At 40.5% G+C, this 26,286-nt stretch overlaps 1 protein-coding gene across 1 annotated transcript in view; it reads left to right on the top strand.

Annotated features, from left to right (window-relative positions):
- The window catches only part of RSBN1L (round spermatid basic protein 1 like), a 110,942-nt gene that overhangs the window by 23,700 nt on the left and 60,956 nt on the right, over positions 1 to 26,286 (top strand). The window contains exon 2 of the mRNA XM_089685725.1: positions 14,845 to 14,955. Coding sequence (XP_089541851.1) covers positions 14,845 to 14,955 — 111 coding nt within the window. The remainder of the gene's footprint in view (positions 1 to 14,844; positions 14,956 to 26,286) is intronic.

Raw genomic sequence — 26,286 nt, forward strand, 5'->3', positions numbered from 1 at the left:
GGTGATAATCATAATACTAATGAATAAATAAATGTTAAATACACAAGTAAATAAAATTATAAATTCTATGTAATAAATAATTAACCCCTAACATTAACCTTCTAACACTTCATAATAATTTAGTATATTTTTATTAATAATAATAATTTAATCACTGTAAAATAACACAAATAAGTAAAAATAATCATAAATACTTGCAATAGCAAATTAATAATAATCCATAACCTTAACATCCTAAAACCTAAAAAAAAAAGTTATAAAATAGTAATACACTATTATTATTAGGGAAAAATATAGGGAATTAAAACCTTGCTGCATGTGCATTTGTTAATGCACTGGAGCAGTATGAACTTGACCCAAGCCTTTTTTTTTTGTTTTTTGTTTTGATACACCTGGAATGTATCTAGCGTAGTAGGCCACATGCACAATGTGGGGTTGATTTCCTAAAACTGGAGAGTGCAACATCTGACAGTTGTGCATGGTAGCCAATCGGCTTCTAACTTCAGCTTGTTCAATTGAACTTTGACAAAAAAAAAACAACTTGGAAGCTGATTGGTTTCTATGCACAGATGCACCAGATTTTGCACTCTCCAGCTTTAGTAAATCAACCCCATGGTGTCTAGCCCCTGTTCACTTAGCACAGGTCCTTTCATGTCCCTAGGAGGCATAGTGTCAGCGACCAGCCCTGCTGTCTGCAGCCTGTGGAAGTCAATGAGTGAAATCTGCTAGGGCTGAACACTATATGGAGTGCTACCTTCATTTAGTGACGTATGCTTGGGGTGCAGGTATTCTGTGTTCAAAGCAGAAGTCCCTGAGTGCATTAGCCTGTAAAAGTGAGTTCACTCAGTTCAGCATTCAGCCACAGAAGTATTTTGGCCTGACATGGAAAGGCTGTAGGTAGTGGGCAGGAGGACCCTGCACCTGTGCATCCTGAGCATACAAAAAGACTGGGATGGGATGCATTTGGCCTTAAAGCGTAACTAAACCCCAAAACAAAAATCTTCTATATTGTAGCTTCATTGGATGAGATGGCTACATTCATGTGTTTTCAGCTCTTTATTCCTAAATTTTCACCTGGTGATCAGCCAGCAACACCGTCTTTTCTCAGGGTGTCTACGTTCACCCCTCCCCCCACACTTCATCTATGGAGGAACATCCTGTATTTGTTGCAGACTTTCTTTGTAGGAAATCCTTTTTAAAAAGTAAAAATGAAATCGTTTGCATCTCTGTTTCAACAATAGCTTCCCCAAGTTTTTGTATATGTGAAACGCTCTTTCATGTTCTGCCATTTCAAGTAACTTGCCTTCCTCAAAAACAGAGAAGTAAGCTCTATTATCCAATTTCTTAACCCCCCCTTTCCAGAATGGAATCTACCTTCGTAATTGTATTAAATGTAGGTTACCTTCTTTACGTTCTGGTTTTTTGGATTGCATTTTTTACCATCTGAGTAGTTTTCAAGCTATCATTAATCTTTAAGTTCCATTTTCAGTGAAACGGCTTGGTGCTAAATATAGTAAGTGATGAGATCATTTTCAGCTGCAACGTTTCAAGGCGCACAGATCCCATTTTGAAATGTAAACAGGGCTGTCCAAATAATAAACACTGTACACAAGACACTGTAATTTAAAGGCTTTTGCGAGAAACACTGTATAGATGTCATGGAATCGTTTGTTGTTATGGTAACTGGGTTGCATTGTCTAGCAGTTTCTACAAGTACTGAGGTAGGTGTTATCTCATCTTCCTCTTTATTCATAAAAGTATAGAAGGCTTGTAGCAGACAAGTCATAGTAGTGATTTGGTTGAAAACTTCATTCTCCTGTGAAGTGCAGACCAGGCTAGGTGCAGTGATTTGTCTGAGATTACTGCAGACCGTAATAAAAAATTAAAGTGGTTGTAAGGGCTCAAGGTTTTTTTTTTTTTTTACCTTCATGCATTTTATGCATTGCAGCTGACTGACTCGGGGATGTTGAATTTATATTGCCCTGCTGTGGGCAAGCAGCAGGGCTCACCTTTCAGGTAGAAGCATTCAGGTGGCCCAGGACTAGCTCAGTGTGCGCCGGCATCTAGAGGGGAGGGGGGTGAGCAACCATGTCCGTTCCCCTCCCCTTCTTGTCCTGACCCGGAAGTGACGTTTCCCAGGAAAGAATGTAATGCAGTGTGATTTACACTGCATTACATTCAGGGGAGCACAAGGGAGACTTTGCAGGGTCTTTTAGACCCTGCATATCTCATTAAAGAGAACCTGTCACCAAAAAAATCATCACATGGACTTTTTTGTCCCCCATGTGATGGGAAAAAAAAAAGAAGTTTGAGTAGAAATTTATAATAGTAAAAAATCAAAGTTGAACCAAGCACATAACCTCACCTCAGAAAGAGAAAAAAAAAATCCCTCACCCCTATATATATACGACATACAAAAGTAAAAGAACACGCCGGGGCGCCTACACATGAAAATGTTGTTTACAATACACTTGTTACATTTCACCACGGACGCCAGAATGAGAGCAATAATTCTAGCACCAGACTTCCTCCATAATGCTAAACTGATGACCTATAAGGGTCACCTATAAAAAAAAATATAGGATACTGAAGTTTGTCGCCATTTCACAAGCGCAGAAGATTTTTATCAAAAAATAGGGTAATTCGCTTTTTTGTGCCCTAAAATTAATGTTGTACTTTGTATTTTTTTTACTGAAAGTTTGCGTTTCCTAGACTTTTGCGGTAATATCATGGAACATAAAAAATTGAAAATACCAGTATTATATTCTCTATGTTCTCTGATTTCAGAAAATATATAATGTTTGGAGGTTTGTGTAAGCCTAAAATGATTTTTTAAACGTGTGCAAAAAAATGCAAAAAATGTCTCTGGCAGCAAAAGGGAAAAAGGATAAGCCCAACACTCCCCTTTCCTGAGGAGCACCCAATCAGTGCTCATTACACTACAAGGTCTCTCTCCTCCCTGCTAGTTCCCGGTTGTGGTGCTGGAGACAGGGAGGGAGGAGGAAATAAAACGGTGCAATGTTGCGTTTTTAAGTCGCCGTAAAGCCCCTTTTTTGTTTTTAAAAGTCCCAGACGTTCCTAACAGCACCTCAGATTTAAATACGATTTTGGCTTAAAAAATTTTTTTTTATCAGGATAAGTAGATTGTCATGAGGGACAAGTAGATTGGATTACCGATTTTAGTCCCTGAACAAGTAGATTTTTCAAATGCTGCTGACACTCTGTGTGACTTCATTTACGAAATGTCAATGCAAGCCGCAATGAATTTGCACAGAAATAGTGCAGGAACCTTTTTTCAAAGTTGCTGCGACTTGAATCGCACTGATTTTGAACTGTTCCATTGCTGAAAATGGGGTGCAACTTGTCAGGTTGCATGACAAGTCGCGCTGGTGTGAACCAGGGTTTTAAATAGTCAGCTTGGTCTCTGGATTCCTTTAAAGTGGTAGTAAATTCTATTTTTAAATGTTTTGCCTATAGGTAAGTCTTTGATGAGGCTTACTTGCAGGTACTGTACATATCTCTTAAATGTGCACGCTTTAGGAGATATTTACTTTAGCAGCGTCAATGATGTCACTGACACATGTGCAATACACTCTGTGGATGGCGTGCTGTCCATTGAGAGAGAAGTACTGTGGCCGAGACTCTCATGTACATGCGCAGCTTGGCCAGTCAAGCGCCTGCAGTCTGCGAACCCGGAAGGAAGACCGGGTGAAGATGGATGCCCCCAGGGTGCCGTGAGAGCGCTCCGCTGGTGGTCTTCGTTTTCAGGTACGTCTTTCATAATGTGCTAGTATGCGATGCGTGCTAGTATGCGATGCATACTAGCACATCATGCTCTTAACTTACAGGGAGAAGATAGATAGAGATATATATATATATATATATATATATATATATATATATATATATATATATATATATATATATATATATATATATATATATATATATATATATATATATATATATATATATATATAATTTTTTTTTTCTTCAATTTATTTTTTGCTGTTTGATCCCGCCATGTGTGGTCACCTGTACTAATTTTCACATATCAATGCAGGCTCAATGCAAGAACGCATAGAAAACCGTTTTTTTTTTTCTATGTGCCCTGATGATAACAGCACTTTGAGGTGGTTTGTGGTACATCGTGTACAGATTTAGAAATTTTTTCAGGCCTTGCCTCATGTTTGTAAATCCTACCGTGCCACAGCTGCTTTGCAAAGAGGTGCATGAAGTATCATTTTGCCACGTTTCAATAAACTACAGTGGGGAAAATTAATTATTTGATCCCCTGCAGATTTTGGCCACTTACAATGTGTTGCACACATCTCAGGAGGGATTTTGATCCACTCTTCTTTACAGATCTTCTCTTAATCCTTAAGGTTTCTTGGCTGATGATTGGCAACTCAAAGTTTCAGCTCCCTCCATAAATTTTCTTTTGGATTAAGGTCTGGAGACTGGCTAGGCCACTCCATGACCTTAATGTGCTTCTTCTTGAGTCACTCCTTTGTTGCCTTGGCAGTATGTTTTGGGTCATTGTCATACTAGAAGACCCATCCACGACCCATCTTCATTGTTCTGGCTGAAGGAAGAAGGTTCTCATCCAAGATTTTATAATAAATGCCCCGTCCGTTGGCCCCTCAATGCTGCAAAGTCAGTCTGTACCTTTTAGCAGAGAAATTGCTCCAAAGCATAATGTTTCTACCTCCGTGCTTGACTGTAGGGATGGTGTTCTTGGGGTCATAGTCAGCATTTTTCTTCCTCCAAACATGGCGAGTTGAGCTAATGACAAAGAGTTAAATTTTGTTCTCATCTGACCACAGCTCTTTTTCCCAATCTTTCGCTGACTCATTTAAATGTCCAGATGGGCCTGCATATGTGCCTTTTTTGAGAAGGGGAACCTTGCATATTGTGTTACCAGTGGTTTGTCTGGTGACTGTGTTCCCAAGTGCCCTGAGATCATTCACAAGCTCCTCCTTTTGTAGTTCTGGGCTGATCCATCACTTTTCTCATTATCATCCTTACCCCATGATATGAAATTGCATGGAGCTCCAAACCAAGGGCGATATGATGGTTATTTCTTCCATTTGAGAATAATTGCGCCAACAGTTGTCTCCTTCTCACCACGCTTCTTGCTGATGGGTTTCTGGCCCATTCCAGCCTTGTGCAGGTCTACAATCTTATCCCTGACGTCCATTGACAGCTCTTTGGTTTTGCCCATGATGGTGAGGAAGAATGAGATTCTGTGGACTGGTGTTTATACACATAATAAGTTGTCGTTAGAAGCACCTTCTTAAATTGGGAGGACTACTCTGTGTACCACATGAGCACAGCCAATCTGTGGGAGCGAGAATTATTGTTGGTTGGTAGGGGATCAAATACCTATTTTATTCACTGAACTGCAACTCAATTTATAACATTTTTATCATTGTGTTTTTTTCTGGATTTTTGATTGATATTCTGTCTCTATCATTTAAAATACACTTATGATAAAAATTATAGATCCTTCATTTCTTTATAAGTGGGCAAACTTACAAAGTCTGCAGGGGATCAAATTTCCCCACTGTAAAAAGAAGTAAAATGGTCCTGTGTTGTATCGGAAGGCACCGCCCCTTACAACAGCTGTTTGATAGACACAAAGACAAATGTTTAAATGGCCCGCAGGTTGGTGTGACTGAGCCCTGTGACCTGACACTCAATGGTGTTTTAAAGTGAAATTTATCTATACATAAGCTGCTCACAAATACCATTTTTGTTTTTGATGAAAAGCTTCAATGATTGTGGCTGTGTTTTTGCTACTTGACTACTGTGAGCCTAGATTCAGATATGTTTTTATTGTGTCTAGGCATATGCAGTGCTTCCCCACCCCTGCAACTAGCGGAAGTTAGATTGAGGATTTTTATGGTAAATTTCAAAGCGAATCCTTATTTTTACTTTATTCCCCTTTTGATGCTCCATTGCGATTTATACAGGGGAAAAGAATGGTTCGCAGAAATTGTTAGTGTAAAATAAGATAGCATTGAGCCAGGTTGATGAGGGCCCAAATTGACACAGCTGTGATTTTCACAGGTTTATGATTGCTAAAAATTTGAATGACATTGCTGTCACTTACATGAATATCTGACACTTGCACAGTAAAAGCAGATGTCGCTCAGATCGTCCAAAATCATTGTTGCAACCTGGGGATTATATTTGGCAGGGGATATTTTTATTCAGCCAGCAATACAATACTATGGCGGTGATCTTTGCAGGTTGAGACTGGACAGATCTATCTCTTTCAGAGTCTCCTTACTGGCAGCAAGTTCTGTGATTTCATGTCCCTTCCAGTGTGAAGCATTGTGTTTACAGTGATCTGTTACAGGTCCTGGAGAGTGGAGGCAAGATCAGAAACCCCTGAGCTGATTGTTTCAGCTTCTGCATTTAGTCTTGGCCCTTTACTGGTGTTTCTAGCACCAGAGATTCCTGGGACCTCACAGACCTGCTGAAGCTGGGTGCTGTTTTAAAATGGTGCAGGGACAAATGGCCACTGACCTTGTCATTTTAAATGGCACCCAGGGCCCAAGTGGTTAATGGTATCCCCAAGAATAATCTTATTAAAGGTTGGGATAACTTATTTTTTTTTTTTTTTCTTTAATTGTACAACCCACTCCAGATATTTATCAACTAGACCTGGATTCTTCCTTGGATACACAGAATATAACTGGATATAACATTTATAGGTAAAGTTGATCCAGGGAATATCTAATTGCCTCTCGGGGGATCAGGAAGGAATTTTTTCCCCTGCAGGAGCAAATTGGATCATACTTTGCTGGGTTTTTTGCAGGGTGGATTTGATTTAAATCACAATTTAAATCACTAGTCGGTAAGGCTTGATTTAAATCCTAGTTTTCTACATAAAGACTAATTCTTGCTGGTATAACTTTAATATGCAAGTAGATGAAGATTTTTAGAATAACAACTTTTCATATTAGTTTTTTTTTATCCCGCTTAATAGGTTAATCATTCATATTTGGACAACTTTTCTGTTGTACTTAGGGAGGAGAAAAATAATCATTACCTTAATAATAACAATTTAAATAGATTTATTCAACTGAAACAATAACATTCCAGCATATGGTATTTGCTTAAACATCCATGTTTGTTAGCTAATTTGGCTAAACAAAATATATATATTTTAAGAAACTTAGACTGTCAGCCCCTTCCTCCTCACACTTAGTTTCACTTTCTTCTTGTGCAGATCTATTCCACTCCAAACAATCAGAAAAATATTGTTTCTATTCTATTCACTGAACTTCTTGAAACTTAGCAGTGAATGGGTTGATTCTGTATTCATAGGTTTGTAGAAGTTAGGATTAAGGTCTTTTTCTTAACTCTGTTCATGTTATCACATTTTTGCTGTGAAGAAGAGGCATGTGATCTCCGCTGAGTCAAATTCAGTTTTGAGAACTGCAAAAGTAAACCAAACATCTGTGATAGTATCTTGTAGGCAGAGAAACTGCCCAATAATCTTACAAAAACCTCTGGAAGAGCATGACATTGTGAATAGATTAATGGAATTTATTTACCAAAAAAATTAAACATATACAGCCTTATTCTACATAATTAAAAAACTAATCTTTATTTCATGATGGAATAACCTTTTGGATGGTAATATATTTTCCTCAAAAAGCATTTTATTTAAAAAAAAAACGATTTTTTTTTTTTTTTAATTAAATCATTGATCTTTATCCACCCTGTTTTTTTGCCTTCCTCTGTGGGTATAGGATTATAACTTTTTTTTTTTTATATGGTTGAACTGGATGGACTTTTTTTCAGCCAGACTATGTAACTGTGTAAGACCTAGACATACTTGTGGTCAATAGAAAGAGGCTTCTTCTTGTGGTGAACTGATGTCAAATAAGAAGTTGAGATTTGGTAATGCTGTGTTTTGTTTTGTTTTTGGGGGGGAGGGGTTCTTTTTTTTTTTTTTTTTTGGTAGACTTTTTTCTGTCTTTATTATGGTAAAAATGTGTGAAGCATAAAATAGTCAAAAGGGGAAACCTGGTGCAAAAGTGACCTCAAAGAAGACTGTATTAGGTCTGTGATGACTGATATATAGGGAGATGGTTTTTGGCCTCCTTCAGATGATAGCTAGCAATGAAAGAAGTCTTTCCTTAGAAGACAACGTGCTAAGTCTGTCTTTTTTTTTTTTTTTTTTACATTTTAAGGGTCTAGTCATACCTGTGAATGAGTGTTGTCAAGCTTTGCTTGGTGTGTGTGCGTTGTGGTAGCCATCCTTTTCTTAAGGGTCCTCCAAAGCGCATGACCCAGTTTTCTTCCCAACACAGTGCAGGTGTCTGCTGATGTATGTAGTACTTTGGGGGTCTTGTCCTTTGTGTGAGTGAGTGTACATTGGGGCCAATTAGAATTGAATGGGCACATCCACAAAACTCCTACACAATGCATGATTTCAGCCTGCTTCATTGTGCGTTAAATTGTGTATATGTGCATTGGGCCTAATGAAGTACAATTTGGTTTAGGGGTTTGAGCTTTATAAAGAAGCATCTTCTGTAAATAGATGTGTGAATGTCAGATTGTTTATGGGAGAACACTGACAGAATCTAGTTTTTAAATAGTTTTCTTTGAAATCTCAAAACACTGACTGATTCCATGTTATATTCTTCTTTTTCCAGAAATGTACAAAGCATGTGTGGAAACACCGTAGAGGGCAGCGAAATCACAATTTATATATGTCTAATTTTAAAATTTTCCCCATGTTTCATGAGATTGTTGAAATGCGTAGATTTGTCATATTGCCAGGATGTTTGACCTTCTTATTGTCTGTTTCATACAGCCAATATGTTTTTTTGACTGCTGGATCTTTCAAGCTATTTTAAATTTATATATAATAAAAGATGTGAAGTGTTTTTTTTTTTGTTTTGTTTTTTGCTTTGTTACTGTATATACTTTCTTGGGTAGCATATTTTAATATTTTTCCTGCCTAGCCTACTGCAAATGTGACAGCTGGATGGGAGCTTCCTAATCCTGAACTATGTGATTGGCTATAGCCATTCACAGCTATCAAAATAGTACACAATGGCACATGTATGACTTATTAATAAAAATGATTGCTCATAACTGATCAGATCATCACTGTAACCACTTGACTTCCGTACGTTTTTACCCCCTTCATGGCCATAGGTTTTTGTTTTGTTTTTTTTTGCTATTCAGCACTGCGCTACTTTAACCACTTGCCCTCTAGAGGATTTACCCCCCTTAATGACCAGGCCTCTTTTTGCTACTGGGCGCTGCACTAATTCAACTGATAATTGCGCGGTCATGCAATTCTGTACCCAAACTAATTTTACGTCCTTTTTTTCACACAAATAGAGCTTTCTTTTGGTGGTATTTGATCATCTGTGCGCTTTTTATTTTTCACGCTATAAACAAAAAAAAGACCAAAAATTTTGAAGAAAAATGATATTTTTTACTTTCAGCTATAAAAAATATATAGTAAACTCAAAGTTGGTTATAAATTTAGGCCAACATGTATTCTGCTACATGTTTTGGTAAAAAAAAATCCCAATAAGTGTATATTGATTGCTTTGTGTGAAAGTTATAGCGTCTACAAACTATGGTATAGATACTGCAATTTACACCATTTTTTTGCTATACAGCGCTGCGCTAGTTTAACGGACAATTGCGTGGTCATGCAATACGGTACATAAATGAAATTTTTTGTCCTTTTTTTCACACAAATAGAGCTTTCTTTTGGTGGTATTTGATCGCCTGTGCTTTTTTTTTTTTTTTTGTGCTATAAAAAAAATGGCTGACAATTTTGAGAAAAAAAAAAACAATATTTTGGACTTTTTGCTATAGAACATGTCCAGTAAAAAAAAATGTAAATCAAATTTCGTCATAAATTTCATCCAAAATGCATTCTGCGACATGTCTTTGCTACAAAACAACCCAATACGTGTAAATTAATTGGTTTACGTGAAAATTATGGCGTTTACAAATGGCGGGAAAGATACTCGGATTTTTAATTTTTTTTATACTAATAATGGCGGCGATCAGCAACTTATGGCAGAATTGCGGGACTGCGGTGGACATTCTGACACTGGGGGGGAACTGACTTGGGGTCGCTGACATCCCCAATGACACCAGTACAGTGATCAGTGCAAAAAAAAAACCACTGACACTGTACTAATGGCACTGGGGAGGAAGGGGTTAACTTTTTTATTCACTGAAGGGGTTAACTGTGTGAGGGGGAGTGGTTTACTAGGGGGCGGGGGTGTGTGCTGCACGGGGACACGCTGATCGGGAGAGAGAAACTTTTCTCTCCCGATCAGCCTGTCAGGAGCTGACAGGGATCTGACAGAGCGCAGAGCTACTGCAGCCCTGCTCTCTGTCAGTGATTGCCGCTAATCGGCGGGACATAGCCGGTAACGAAAGGCTTTGACCCAGTGACTGACACCCGCGGCCGGGATCGGCGGGACAGGTAGGGCGGCGGCGCACCTTGTGCGTGCCCCCTACCTGTTTTGCAAAAGCGCATTTTAAAACCTGCTTTTGCCCAGCCGTGCCGCCCTGCCGCCGTATTTCTACAGTGGCTGGGCTGCATGTGGTTAACTGACAGTTGCGCAGTCATGCAACACTGCTCAAATGAAATGTATACAAGGATATTCAATTTGTATCGGCTGACGTCCGGGACTAGTAGTTCCAGGCTCTGCACAGGTAGTTTTTTTTTTTTTTTTTTTTTTAAACCTTTCAGGTGGAAGCATTTGGGCAGCAGTGCTGCCACAGATTGCTTCCACACAGCCTACAGTGCCAGCCTTCTCCGCCACCCCACATACCTCCATCTTACGTTATGACATCACTTCTGGGTGCCCGTTGACAGATTTCCCGGCCAGAAAATAATGTAATGTAGTACCATGTGCACTGCATTACATCCAGTTGAGTACAAGGGAGACGTGCAGAGATGTCTCAATAAAGAGACCCTGTTGCCAAAAAGTAAAAAAAAAATGTTTTTTTTTTAATTGTAAAAAATTAGTTACACCCAAGTACATAATACCCTTCACCCATACAAATTTTTGAGGTCCCACCACCCCCACATATATGCACTTACAAATGTAAAAGCACACTCCAGGGCACCTACACATGAAAATGTCGATTGTGATACACATGCCACATATTGCTGTGCACATCAGAATGAGAGCAATAATTGCAGTACCAGACTTCCTCTAACACTAAACTGGTGACCTATAAGGGGCTTTAAAAGCATTACCTATAGAAAATAAGGGACTAATGTTTGTCGCCATTTCACGAGCACACGTGAAACTCAGTGCAACCTCATCTGTTATTTTTTTTTTTTTTTACCAAGAAAAGGGTACCGTATTTTTCACCATATAAGACGCTCCGGAATATAAGATGCACCCAATTTTAAAGGAGGAAAATCTAGAAAAAAAAGATTCTGAACCCAAAACATATAGTAATTCATCCCCCCTATAGTAATTCATCCCCCCTATAGTAATTCATCCCCCCTATAGTAATTCATCCCCCCTATAGTAATTCATCCCCCATAGTAATTCATCCCCCATATAGTAATTCATCCCCCCTATAGTAATTCATCCCCCATATAGTAATTCATCCCCCCTATAGTAATTCATCCCCCCTATTGTGTCAATTCACTTACCTTTGCTCCGCGCGTTCCTCTCGCCGTGTTCCCGCGCCGTTCCGGTCTTCAGGGCTGATCCACGAGCAGAGGGGGTGATGACGTCAGCGCGCACCGCCGGGTGTACTAAGATGGCTGACCGCTCCAGAGATAGGCCAAAGCCGCGGCCTTTCCTACGGCCGTGGCCGCGCCTGACGGATTCTCTCTCTATTCGTCGTATAAGACGCACCAACCTTTCCCCCCCAGTTTTGGGGAAGAAAAAGTGCGTCTTATACGGCGAAAAATACGGTAATTTGTTTTGTGCCCTAAAATTAAGTGCTTTTTTTTTACTGAAATTGTGTTTTCTAGACCTTGTGTTTTTTCCTATTTGTGGCAATGTGTGACATAAATTGGAACTACCACTATTTATTCTCTAGGGTCACTGCTTTTAGAAAATATATAATGTTTTGGGGGGTTTATGGTGCTGGAGACGGGTAGGCAGGGGAGGAGGAGATAAACTGCGCAATGTTAAAAATATTAAATGTTTAAGTCGCCATAAAGCCCCTTTTTGTTTTTTTTTCTCAGGACAAGTAGATTGTCATGAGGGACAAGTAGATTGGGACCCTGATTTTAGTCCCTGAGCAAGTAGTTTTTTCAAAAATGTTCACACCCCTTGTATATAATTTTTTTCACACAGAGCTTTCTTTTGCTGTTGTTTGATCACCACTGTTTTTTTTTCTTTTTTGCAATATAAACGGGGGGGGGAGACAAATTTTGGGGAAAATGTTTTTCTACTTTTTCTGTTGTAAAACATCCAATAAAATCACATTTCCTCATAAATTTAGGCCAAAATGTATTCTGCTACATGTCTTTGGTAAAAAAAAAAAATCCCAAATAGTGTATATTAATTGGTTTGCGTTTAAAGAATTACTGTCTACAAACCATGCTATGTATATTTATAAATTGATTAATCTTGATGTACTGACAGCCTATCTCAGGGGTCTGCAACCTTTAAGACATAAAGAGCCACTTGGACCCGTTTCCGAAGGGAAAAAAAAAAGACTGGGAGCCGCAAAACCATTGCAACATTTAAAACAAATCCGACACTGCATATATTGTTTCTTACCTTAATGCAGTGGTGGGCAACCTTTTTTTTTCAACTGAGCCAAATCTCACCAAAACCACGATTGAAATTTATTTTGAGAGCCACATTTTTAAAACTGAAAATACATCCCCCATATAGTAATTCATCCCCCATATAGTAATTCATCCCCCTATAGTAATTCATCCCCCCTATAGTAATTCATCCCCCTATAGTAATTTATCCCCCCTATAGTAATTTATCCCCCCTATAGTAATTTATCCCCCCTATAGTAATTTATCCCCCCTATAGTAATTTATCCCCCCTATAGTAATTTATCCCCCCTATAGTAATTCATCCCCCCATAGTAATTCATTCCCCATATTGTGTCAATTCACTTACCTTTGCTCCGCGCGTTCCTCTCGCCGTGTTCCCGCGCCGTTCCGGTCTTCAGGGCGGACTGTGAGAGGAGAGGAGTTTGTCACGCTGCCCCGCCTACATCCTGACAGCCAATGTTTGCCACACTCCGCGGGCCGGATTAAAAGGTCCGCCGGGCCGTAGTTTGCCCATTGCTGGGCTAGCTGCAGAGTCCTGACTTTTGGGGCGGCCGCCCGAGAGGAGGGAGGGGAGCGGGCGCCCGGCACGCAGAAGAGCCACATTAAAATGTGTAAAGAGGCCGCATGTGGCTCGCGAGCCGCGGCTTGCCGACCACTGAGCTACGGCAACCCTATTGCCTGTCACCTGGTGGGCAGTGTGCTCCGGAGCCGCAGCAAAGGTGAAAGAGCCGCATGCGGCTCTGGAGCCGCGGGTTGCCGACACCCGGCCTATCTTATTTTGAGAGGCCCTTGAAATGCCAGGACAGTACAAATACCCCCAAACGACCCCTTTTTGGAAAGTAGTCTGAGGTATTTAGTAAGAGGCATGGCAAGGTTTTTGAATTTTTTTTTAATTTTTTATCACAATTTTTTTGGACAATAAATACATTTTTTTTTTTCATTTTAACATACTGTCACCAGTGCAGTACAGCATCATCATGTGACTAGTGTGGGGGCGATCAGGGATACTGACTGTTGACAGAATGTTAAAAAAAAAAAAAAAAAAAAAGAAATTCAGTATTTTTAAACATTTTTTTTTCTTCACTAATGTATTATTTACTATAATTTTTTTTGCATACTTTAATCAGAGTAGTTCAGTGTCACCATAATGACACTGTACTACTCTAGGGGGTGATCACGTTTTGTTTTTAATATTGTGAATTCTGTTACAGTGAAACACTGTATCAGCAATCATTTTAACTGGGTTTCCGTTCATGACGGCTTGCTTTCTGTTGACATGCTGTGATTGGCTATAGCTAATCACATGGTACAGGGTGCTGTGATTGACTCAGGTACCATGTGATAGCTGTGGGTCAATCACAGTATCACTACAGATAGCACAGTTCATTTATAACAGTTGTGTACACATTAACTTCATGTGATTGTATAGCGATCCTGTGGACAGAGCAATTGTGGGAGCGGCACACTGAGTGCCCCAGCAGGTACACCAGTGCACATGTGCCAAGCAACATATTTTTATGTTGCTGAGCCTGGCTGTGCCACCCGTCCACTGTAAACATCCTGTGGTCAGGTGGCAAGTAGTTAATGAGCAATCATAGTGTGAAAAAAAAATTCTAATCGCCTCCCCCGAACTGAGCGATCAGTGGTCTTTGATCAGTTTTCGGTGCAGAGCCTGCAGGGGACAGCTGCAGCATCTGATCTATGTATCAGACTAATCCACACAGGTGAGTATGAATGTTTATTTTTAAATCCCTCACTTCTTTTAAAGGAACTTGTGCCTGAACAACAGGTATATTAAATACTTTCAAAGGCATTTTTTACACAGACATGGGCACAGCTTATGTAGTATAGCAGTCGCGCCCAATAATTGCATTTGTAGAATTAACCGTGTATTGCTAATATTTTTCCAACTGTGTGCTAGATAGAGTTTTCTAACATGATGTGGCTGTGAAACTATGTAAGCTATAGTGAGCTGTTGCAGGGATATTCATTTTCTTGTCTGTATTCTGAAAACCATTTTTCAAACCTCATTTTAGTTTTGCGTTTTTAAATGGCTTTTTTTTTTTTTTTTTAAGGTGATTTGAAAGAAAAAGTCAAGATTAAAGATAAAGAGAAGCAGAAAAAGAAACACAAATTAATGAATGAAGCCAAGAAGGAAAATGGAGAGGTGAAAATACTGCAGAAAGGTACATGCCATTAAGCTTTTTTTGTATTGGTGCTTTTGTGATGTACGTTTTACAGACCTGTCAGTTTAGAGGCTGACAATAACCAGTTGCCATGACAACCGAGGATGGCTATGTAGCAATTGTGAATTTGACTCTGTTTTCTATGTGTAAAATATAAAATGGCATGATGACAGGCCATGTTTCTTTAGTTTAGACCTTATTTTCATATAGTCCAATTAATGGTGTAGATTAAAAAATGCCACTCAAAATACTAGAATAAAATGTGAGCGCAAAGTGCGCCATTTGTTGAGTAGGAGGAAATTTCACATTCAGCTGTCTGGAGTATGTAATGTATTTGGAATATATAGTTTATAGCTGAAAGTACAAATTGCAGTATATGTATTATCAGCACAGCATACAGTGTGTGGTGGTCCAGACTATATTGCATAAGGAAAATGTACAGGCTGCAGTGATCTAGCATGGGTTTCACCATCCATTCAGTCTGGTGCTGTTGGTCTGGGATTTGAAAACTGCACGTTTCTTCCTTTACTGTCCTTAGGAATGCCAGGGTGGATCTCAGCAGTTCTGATTGCTCGACACTGGTATATGACCACACTCATCAATCAGAACCTCTCTGATCTGTCCTGGTGTTTAGGGAAAGAGGAGGAACAACAGTGAAGTTTTCAAACTCCAGGACTGCTGCATTGGGCTGCTTGGACAGCGGAACTCTATCACTCACGGAAGTAAGTGCATTGGAGACCAGCGGGAAGAGTGTAGGGTTTTCACTTTTCATTTTTTCAGAAAAGTTGAACTAAGCATTTAAAGCAGGGCTTGACAAATTTGCTTTGAATCTAGGAGCCAGCTAAAAAAAAGTTAGGAGCCAAAGTTCAGAACCCTATGTTTTTCTATAGGCAATGCTTTTAAAGCCCCGTATCCCTTAAGTCATCCATTTAGCTTTAGGGAGGAGGTCTGGTGCTAGAATTGATGCTCTCATTTCAGCGTGTGCGGCAATATGTAACGTGTATCTCAATTGACATTTTCATGTGTAGGTGCCACAGCGTGCGCATATGTGGGGGTAGAGGGCCTCAAATGTTTTTCTTTTGTTTTTGGGGGGGGGGCAGATTTTATGTGCTTGGGTGTAATTTAAATTCTTTTACAATTAAATTTTTTTTTTTTTACTTAACTTTTTTTTCCATCACATAGGGGACAAAAAGTCCCCTATGATTATTTTTTGGTTACATGTCTAAAAGGACCCTGCATACTTCTCCAGTGTACCACTGAATGCAATGCAGTGCAGATCGCACTGTATTACATTCTTTCCCTGCATGCTGGCTGGGAAAACTGTCAACTGGACCCTGAACTGACATCATACATGTTGTTTCTGGGCAGCTGTTAGAAATCATGGGGCCATGTGCAGCCTGCCTGATGGGGCCCCCAGCCCTGCCGCTGAGCCCACGCCCTAAGGGAGGAGGGAGGTGAGAGAGAGGGGGTGGGTTTGGGTGAGGTGAGAGAGGAGTGTGAGAGAGAGGGGGGGGAAAGTATGTCTGCTACTCATAATTCTGGCCCCAGGCTGTTATCTTGTAGGCTCAGGCAGCCAGGATCTAGAGCTGCTGCTGTGTGCTGTATATTTTAAATCTGCTGCCTTCATAGCCCCTTTCTCAGGAGTATGTGAAGATTATCCTCCATCCACACACAGGATCATCTCTAGATCTTCCCAGCTGGCAACACAGATCAGAGCTGCAGAGCTGGGCCAGTGATGCCACTGCAGAGGAGGGGCGGGGCTTGTCATGCACGGCTCTTCCGGAGGAGGTGTTCCCTGTTTTGTGGCCGAACATCGGGCTGTTCACTGTCTCTGTCCTATCCTCATACCTGCGTGTGTAGAAGCAATTGGGTGGCAGTGGAACTACCCGAATGCTTCCACCCGCAGCAGGGCTACATGTAGAAATAAAATCTACCTGACCAGAGCTGCATATCCCGGGTGTCGGGCAGTACAAAATGAGCATCCCTGCAGTGAATGGGCTGACAAAAACCCAGGTACTAGGATGCAATGCCATGGTGACTTAACATGTGGGATTTGTTGATCCAAAACCTATTTTTTGTTTCTTTGTTTTTTTTTTGTTTTTTTTTTAATGGTTATTGGGAAAGGATTAATACTGTTGCACTTCACAGTTATCTTGGGGCTCTGTTCGAAGAATGTACTAATTTCCTGTCTTGCTGACAGCTCCAAGATCTGCTAAAATCCTGTGAGCATCATCAGAAGTGAGGTGAATCTCACTAATAAAGCCCTGGTTAGCAGTCAAAAACTGACACAGGTCGAACATTGGACAATTTTTTTTTTGAACGAAAAATCGGTAGTTCGTTCGGCTGTCGTTACCACCAGCGATGAAAAAAACTGGCCGACTAAATCATAACGTTCACCCCTTAACTTCTGTCCCTTGCAGGTCACGGCTCCTGCGCCAATTTTTTTTATTGTTAAAACGATCAGCTGATTTGGCCATCGTTGCCCAGGAAAATCGGCTGCAAATTTTCCAACATGACTGATAATCTCAAAGTGCAAAAAACCCGAAAAAAAGGCTGACCAATTAACCCACTAACAGTGTGAAAAATCGGCCGATTTTCAAACCGTTTATGGCCGGCATTAACCTTCCTCATTCTAGCTTAAAAATAAATAAATAAATAAAAATTACCTTGACATACTGTACACTTTCAACAGTTATCATAAGATATGTGCATGTTTTAAACTGTTGTTTTTCTTTTATCTTGGTGGAAAAAGTAGGTCCAAGACCAAACCTTTTGTTTCCTTTTTTCAGCCAGGTCAAATTTTAAATGGGATTATTTGAAATTAAATATTTTCAATGCCAAATATCAAGGCCTTAATTAAGTTCTCTGGGCCATTGTGGAAGTTTAAAAAAAAAAGCCATTGAGATCTTTGGAATAAGTGTGTACATGCCTTTTTTGCAAGCGAGGGAAGTTTTGTTTTTTGTTTTTTTTACTCTACTTTTATCTAAATTTTCTAGGGGAAAAATTATGAAATGGGGACATGGACAAGCTCTTATATTCTATATTTTGTCTGTTGTCTCCTGCATGCAGTTATTACTCTGAACGATTTTCTTTTGAATCCATAGTTGGATTTGCTTTTGTATATGCTAGTTGCGTACATTTTGTTCACTGCTGTGGGATACAAGGTCATGTTAGTTGTTAGACTGGTTCTGTTTGGCGTTGTGCAGAGGTGTTTCAGTTTACTGTCATACAAAGATTCCATTTCTTGTGTGACTGCGCAGCTCCTTTGTCTGCATAGTCAAAATGTTTGAAGTGACTTCAATTGACTGGGTTTGAACATTTGCTGAATCGGATTTGATTTTTTTCTTTGGTTTCTTCTCATTAAATTACTTGTTTTTATGCTGTTTTTTTGTTTTTATAAAGTTTTAGCTTTTAGTTATAAATCGCCATATATATCACAGCATTGCAGAGAATTAATTTATGTGGCATTTTAACCACTTGACCCCTGAGCGAATTCTGACACTTTTCACATATATGTAAAAAGTAGCCCCTCCCCCTCTAAAACATTTTTTTTTTTAAAGTGGAGACCCCTGGAGAATAAAATGGTAGTTGTTGCATTTTTTTCTGCTGCATAATTATGGAGCCATTTTTAAACCACAATTTTTTGGGAAAAAATACACTTTTTATTGAATTTTAGTACACACAAACACAATATAACATCCATTTTTTTTTTAAAATATAAAAGATGTAGATAAGGATGGTCACCGCTCAACCGAACCCCAGGATCCAGAAAAGAACGGGATGTAGTAGGATGGCCTCAGCCGTCACTCTGGTCAAGCCCTCTGATGTGTTTCACCCTGCCCATAGGGAGCTTGGTCACAGAGCAAATAAAAGATGTAAATACCTAATATCGGGTGTGGACATTTTTGGAAAAAAACTACACTAAATCGGGATCCCAATCTACTTATCCCAATTTAAAAATAAATAATTAATAATAATTTTAACCAAAACCGTTTTTTAAATCTGAGGTGCTTTTAGGAATGTCTGGGGCTTTTGTAAATGGAAGGGGCTTAATGGTGACTTAAACAGTGCAATGGGGACTAGCAGGGAGGGGAGAGACCTTGCAGTGTGATGAGCACTGATTGGGTGCATGGCAGGAAAGGGGATTGTCCAGCTGTCTTAACGCTCAGCAGAGGCGCATCTGCTGAACGATTAAATGAGGCGCCAGCCCCAATGAGAAGAAGAAGAAAAATATTCCTTCAGGTTACCTTCGTACTTGGGTGCTTAGTACAAACACATGCTGAGCAGCCAAATCAAGCTCCAGTGTCCTTATCATTAAAGGATAAGTTCACCTTTTTAGTTCATTGAGAACAAAGGATGTTGGTACTTTGTAGTTGATTCATTTACAGGATGTGTGAATGAATGACGTTGACCGTGTGGGTGGAGCCCTGCAAAGCCACACTGTTTCAAAAAGTGACAGCTGGTAAGGGGAACTTCTCCCTGTATTGCTGTCACGCAGAGGGCTCAGATAGCCAAGTCACTGCAGGAGAGGGAACATGTTCCCAAAGGTGAACTTTAACCCTTTTGCTGCAAGAGCCCTTTTTGAGTTTTTTGTACACATTAAAAAAAAAAAATCATTTGATGCCTGAAGATTACATAAACCCCAGAAAACATTGGGTATTTTATGAAAGCAGACACCCTAGAGAATAAAATAGCGGTAGTTCCAATTTTTTTTATGGCACATGATATTACCGCAAAGGTCTGGGAGCCCCCCTGTCCCAAAGCACCCCCCCCCCCATGTTGAGGGCATGTGGCCTGGTATGGTTCAGGAAGGGGGGGGGGAGCTCCGCTCACTAGTGCACCCCTCCCCCCTTTCCTGATCTGCCGGGCTGCATGCTTGGGTAAGGGTCTGGTATGGATTTTGGGGGGAGCCCCCACGCCTTTTTTTTTTTTTTCTTCTAATTTTTACGTGGGAGTTCCCTGAAAAATCCATACCAGACCCAAAGGGCTTGGTATGGATGGGAGGGGGACCCCACTCCGTTTGTTTATTATTTTGCTGGTTTTTAAATGTAATTACCGCTTTTTTTTTTTTCTCTCCACTATAGCTCAGAAATTCAGCTGTCCCTTCCCCCCCAGCTAAAAAAGTTTTCTTTTAGTTTATTTCTGGCGTTAAGAGAAACAAGGTTTTCTTTTAGTTTCTTAAAAGAAACAAAGTTTCCGTCAACTCCAGGAAAAGTGACAGCTAATTCTGTGAGCTATAGTGAAGGAAAAAAAAGCCAGCAATTGCATTTAAAAATCAGCACTGACATACACTTCGTATTGCGAAAAAAAATTTGTAAACGGAGGCATTATTTTCACTGAATTTTCATTCGTAAACAGAAAATTACGATAACTGAGGCGCTTGTAAACCGAAGTATTACACTATATATTTTATTTATTTTTTAACATGCTTTCATTCTATTTTTTTTAAACTTATTGATATCAAAAGGAGTAAACAACATCACTTTTGATAACGTGAAGTGACAGGTAGTCTTAGACCCCTCATTTCTCCTACCCTCAAGAGCATCTGGTTAAACCAGGATCAGTTGGATCACATGCTTTACAAGCTGGGACAGGCTTGTAAACCTCAAATTGGAAGTGACAAAATCCTAGATGCTTTTGGTTTCATATGTCATAGAGGGGGCAGGTACAGATATATCTTTTTTCTTTTTTTCCCCCCTCTGTGTTATTCAAGCCACACAAACGGCAGTGGTCCCAGGCTCACTACTCGCACCTGAGAGCCCAGGAATTGTGTGTGTGTGTGTGTTTATATTTTGTGAGGCCAGGCACTGATGTCGGACGAGAAGACCTGGCTCGCAGTTTCCCACACCATAATTCCCCCTCCACCAAACTTTACACTTGGCCTAATGTAGTCAGACAGAGAAGTGTGATTCGTCACTCCAGAGAACACATCTCCACTGCTCTAGAGTCCAGTGGTGGCGTGCTTTACACTTTGCATTGCACTTGGTGATGTAAGGGTTGGATGCAGCTGCTCGGCCATGGAAACCCATTCCATGAAGCTCTCTCTGCACTGTTGTGCTAATCTGAAGGCCACACAAAGTTTGGAGATCTTTAGATATTGACTCTTCAGACAGTTGGCGACTTCTGTCTACTGTGCGCTTCAGCATGCGCTGACCCCGCTCTGTCATTTTACGTGTCCTGCCACTTCATGGCTGAGTTTCTGTCGTTCCCAGTTGACTCATGTAGTTAGTAGGGCAGGTCTGACTGAAGCAACAGTAGCTACCTCATTTTTCCAAAGTTGGATAGTTTTTCAAATTTCCCTCCAACGCTGGTTCGCCACAGTAAGGGATCAGGCTGAGGGATTGAGTATTGACCTCATCTGTTTGGTAGAGCACTCCATGCTTTTTACCGCCACTCAGCCTGGTGGAAGCGTCATTCTGCTGCTCCTGCTCCTTGAAGCACCATATAGATTTCTGATCTGTTGCCCACCCACAACAACTTGGTTACCTCTTGTTGCCTTAAAGTGTTTATAAACCTTGGAGAAAAAAAATCATGTTCCTGTTTCTTTAAGGCAAGATGAAGTACATTGTGGTCTTGCAATGTAATTTGTTCATTTCCATGTTGTATAATACCTGTTTGATCCTGCCTGTCCTGTTCTCCTCTATAAACTGACGATGCTAAACTTGGCTGCCGATCCATGATGGCATGGTCAGTTTACATCTTGCCGTCGTCCTGCTCTCTGCAGTGCCTATATCTCCCTCTCTTCCATCTCCCTTCCTGTCATTTCCATGGTCTGTGTAAATACATATGTATATGTTTAGGAAGATTAAAAGCATATATTTCAGAGCACAGTTTATCCTTCTGATATATCTTTCATATGTCAAAAAAGAATGTCAGCCCCTCCCTCCTGTGATTGGGAAGGAGAAGAAATATGCCACTTAACCAGGGCCGGTGCTAGACTATATTTAGCCCTAGGCAAGACCAGCTACTTGCACCCTACCCCCACAACCCGCCCAAAAAAAAAAAATAAAACTTCACCTGTAGTTCTGCTTCACCCCTTCTAGCACACATCCTGTTTTCCCTCAAATCACCATAGCATAAATCCCCCTTCCTAGCACAACCCCCTCCAAAATTCCTTTCCCAGTACAAATACTTCCTCCCCACCCATATCCCCCTCCTCTTGGGACAAATCCCCTCTCCTAGTACGAATTCCCCTTATCCCTTCTAACACAACTCCCTCTTCCTAGTACCAATCCTCTTCCTTCCTTCAATCCCCCCACCTAGGACAAATTCCCCCAAATCCCTACTCTAGCTAAAACCCCTTTAAATTACTCTTCCCAGCATAACATCCTCCCAGCTTGCACAAACCTCCCTCCTACTCCTAGCACATATCCCCCTATTCCTTTTTCTAGCACAAATTGGCTGCCTGCTTTTTTGAGGTCTTTTATGTACAAGAAGTGGAAACATCCAAAAGGTTCCTCGGTCCCGCTTGAGTATGTTGGAACTTTTTAGGTTTTGAGAGGGTATTTTTGCATTGGTGGTCTCGTCCCAATGTGGATGCACCAAGTGATCTGCTGTAACAGGCAGACCACCAAGTGGGTGGATAGCATGCTCACCGTTTAGAGGTTTCATGGACAGTAAAACTCACTTATAAAATCCCAGTTTGAATTTAACTGGGGTGGCTATCTCTGTCTGTGTTAGCAGTAACATTTTAATCTGCAAAACAATGTCAGAATGGATGGATTCCTTTAGGGAGGACCCCTCCATCTATGGAGTAGAGCCCAGTTTCATGGAACAATTATAGCAAATGTTCTATGCCTAGTGCTTTAGTTGTGATGTCTTGTTAAATGCATCTTGTGTTTTGCATGAGACCAATGTCTGTACAAATTTGGTAGTTTGGCTGCATAACTGTCTTTTGGAACTTTTTCTTGACAATGTCATTAACCCCATCGGTGGGTAGAGTGCACTCCTGTTTCAAAGTAGGTCTGTTAAGAGGGTGGAGAAACCGCACATGCTCCAACAGCTACTTCAGTCCATGCACACAGGCATTCTGAGCCCACCTCCCAGTCAAGCTTGGGGCCAGAGGTCTGCTAACTCTTCTGGTAAGCTCTCCGCATGAAGGTGCACCCCCACATCTAGGTTCTGTGCACATTTGTGTGGATGTTTGGGTAGATTGCCTCCTTTAGGTTATCTGGTCACACCCTGTAGCTCATAAAAAAAAGCCATTGTCTTAAATCTCCTTTAGCTGCCCCTCACCATTTTTCAGATGTTACTGTTTTTAGACGTGTCATATCATGTTTGTTCGGGTCCCTCACACCCTGGGGCTCCTTGTTCATACTCTAGTAGAAACTTTTTTTTTTTTTTTTCCAATAGAGTTATCCTCACAATGCTGTTGAACCTCCCATAGTTCTTGGTACCCTCAGCTTTGGCCCTCTCCTATGGAACTGTCAAGGTTGGCAGGGATGGCGGTTTCTTCCCCAATAAGGGCCTGACTTTGCAGCCTTCTTCAGAGGCTTCACGTTCTGTCCAGGACTCTGGACTATATGTCCATCCTAGTGACTTTTTATTGGCATCCCTTTGCTTAATGCTCAGATGTCCCGTCCTGAAGAGGGTCAGTTTTCTGGACCGTAGGATGGCCTAAAGCTGGGTATACAAGTATCAAAAGTCTGTTGATTCAACAGGAACCGGCTAACTTTCAGGACATGTGTACAGCTGTTTGTTCAACGGAAGCCAGCTTCTATTGAACAATCATGCTGAAAACCAGCATTCAATCAGTGATATATAATAATTGATCTGTGCATTCTGATTGGGGGGGCGGAAGAGTCCCTGCTGTCAGGATATGAAGACACAGCGGGAGAGATCCCTCCATCAACATCACTTGTGTTGATGTAGGGATCTGGGGGGTTTTTGTTTTGTTTTTTTTTTCTTTTGTTCAACCCACTGATTGAACAAATAAAATGAACCTCAGCATGTATGCCCTGCTTAATACCTGAAAAATTTGACTGGATTAGACTTCATATGTACTCGGCATTCGTAGCAATGACTTGTCGTCAGGTAAGGTTATTCGGCTCAAATTCTTGTTTTAACAGCTCTTTGGGCATTGCTCCTTTCTTTATCTGTCAGAAAAATCATCCGTCACCATTCAAAGCTTGTAGGATGTTGCGGCAGTAGCTTCCTAATATGGCCTTCCCATTTCCCTGTTGATGCTGTCCATTTCTGCCTCCCCTTCTATGTCTGGGAGCATTGATTTGGGAAAGATGTCCAGATGGTCTCTCTGAACCAAGAAGTTGCTCCAGCTGCCTCTCTGCCTCCTGGGGTTTTTCTCCCTGCCCTAGAAGGATTCAGCTGCTTGTCCCCCCATGCCTGGGGCTTCTATCTGTTTTTCCAGAACAGAAAGTTCCTGCTTCTTCAGGGGATCTTTCTGTGACTTGGTATTCTGACCTGGTCTTCCTTGGATGTCTCTTTTGTTGCTGGGCCTTCACCTACAGTAAGGTCTGGGAACGTCCCTGTAGCAGGTCAATTGGCCTGATCGCTATGCTGGATGGTGCAGAATGTGCTATGCTGGACTATGCTGTCCTCCTTAGAGTTATCTGGCTCTCCTCAGTGGTTGTCTCCACACACTAGGAGGATTCCGCATCTTGGCTCACCTCATCTCCTGCATGGCAGGAAGTATCCATCAGGAGAGTGGAAGCCACATTCTGAAGGAAGTCATTGTCACAAGTTTAATAATTCATCAGATGCACCGACAAACCACCTAAACTTCCATCCTCTAAACTAAAATGTTTAGTCCATGCGTTAATTCATATAGTGACTCCGTTATTCCTCGGCTTGGCTTTTGAATTTTAGGTTTTAATCCGTTGTACAAACAGGCTTGTTGCAAGATCACCAGTTTGGGAATGGATTGGTATACTACTGCAGTGTAATAATAATGAAAAATGTAGTGTATTGTGTACCTTTTTAAAAGAGAAATGTTGTATTTCTTTAAAAAAAAAAAAATTCTTGCCTAGATGGATGGAGCATCGGTCCTCCACCGCCTCAAAGTGTGAGAACTGAGCGATCACATGACCACTGAGTTTTCACAGCAGCTCTGAGCAGAGAGTGGAGACTGTCAGTCACCGCTGTCTGCTGAGTTTTGGCCGTACTTCTCCTTTAAGTAGAATATTTGAGATCATTTTGTGTTATATATTGTTAGCCTTTAGAGCACGAGCGCTCTGGGTATTGTATTCTGCTGATAGGGATCACAGTCTTTAGTGCCAATAGAAATGTTTATGGGTTACCATAACCCCCGAGAGTGTTTTGCCTAATAAACAGCTTTCTAACTTTTGTCTTGATCTTCATAGTTGTGAGCAGCTGCTGTCAATGGACTGGAAACCTTTTCAAACTGTTTTGCCCAAACTGCGGTGTTCATGTTTACACTTGCATCCTGTTTTGATTGAAAAAGGTTTGCCATGGGTAACTCTTATCTCTTGTGTAAATAAATATATGCACAGTTACATAATTTGTATATCAATAAAAAACAGAGCAAAATGCTGAGGGACTTTACCGGCACCAGAGAAATGTTAATACCAATTTAAAACACAAAGTTTAATTACAAAATAACTAAAACACCGTACATATAATTACATCATAAAAACTAGGTCCAAAGGAAAGACCTAAAACCACAATAAAGCATAGAAAATTAATGAAGAATATGACTGCCCCAAGGCGTTTCAATTCTTGATACAAATTTTCATCATGGAGTAATGTTGAGGTGGTTATATCTGAAACATAATCATATGTATCCCAACCATAGTACATTCAAAGCTGTAACAAGCATATGTATCACAACCATAGTACAAACTTGCCAGCACTGAATGTACAGCTTTGAATGTACTATAGTTGGTATACATATGCTTATGTTTCAGATATTACCCCATGATGACTATTTGTATGATTTTTTTGGATGACGATTTTGGGATGTGGCACCCTGGCTAACCAGATGGGGCTCCCCTTTTCTGTAGCATTTGTCTATCATCTATTTAGTATATTCGTATAACAAGATCATATTGATGGGAGGACTGTGCTTTTTCAAAATGTCCGGATCCCTTTATTTGAAGTTATAATCATGGGATGTGTTTCTTTTGACATGTGGGCCTCATCCCTTTTTTTTTTTTTTTTTTTTTTCATGGTGTGTGCTAGTCTTTTAATATATTGCATGCAAGAGGTCAGTATTTTCAGCACTGTGCTCTGCAGCATGACTAACTCCTTGAGGCACCTACCTGGCTAAAGCATTTTATTACTTTAATTAGGTCATATATGTACCTTCTAATGTTACCTGAAAGATATGAAACCTGTTTTACTAATATATAAACA

This window comes from Staurois parvus, unplaced genomic scaffold, assembly GCF_062004578.1.
Source record: "Staurois parvus isolate SC_StPar_1 unplaced genomic scaffold, SC_StPar_1.0 ptg000019l, whole genome shotgun sequence".
Lineage (NCBI taxonomy): Eukaryota > Metazoa > Chordata > Amphibia > Anura > Ranidae > Staurois > Staurois parvus.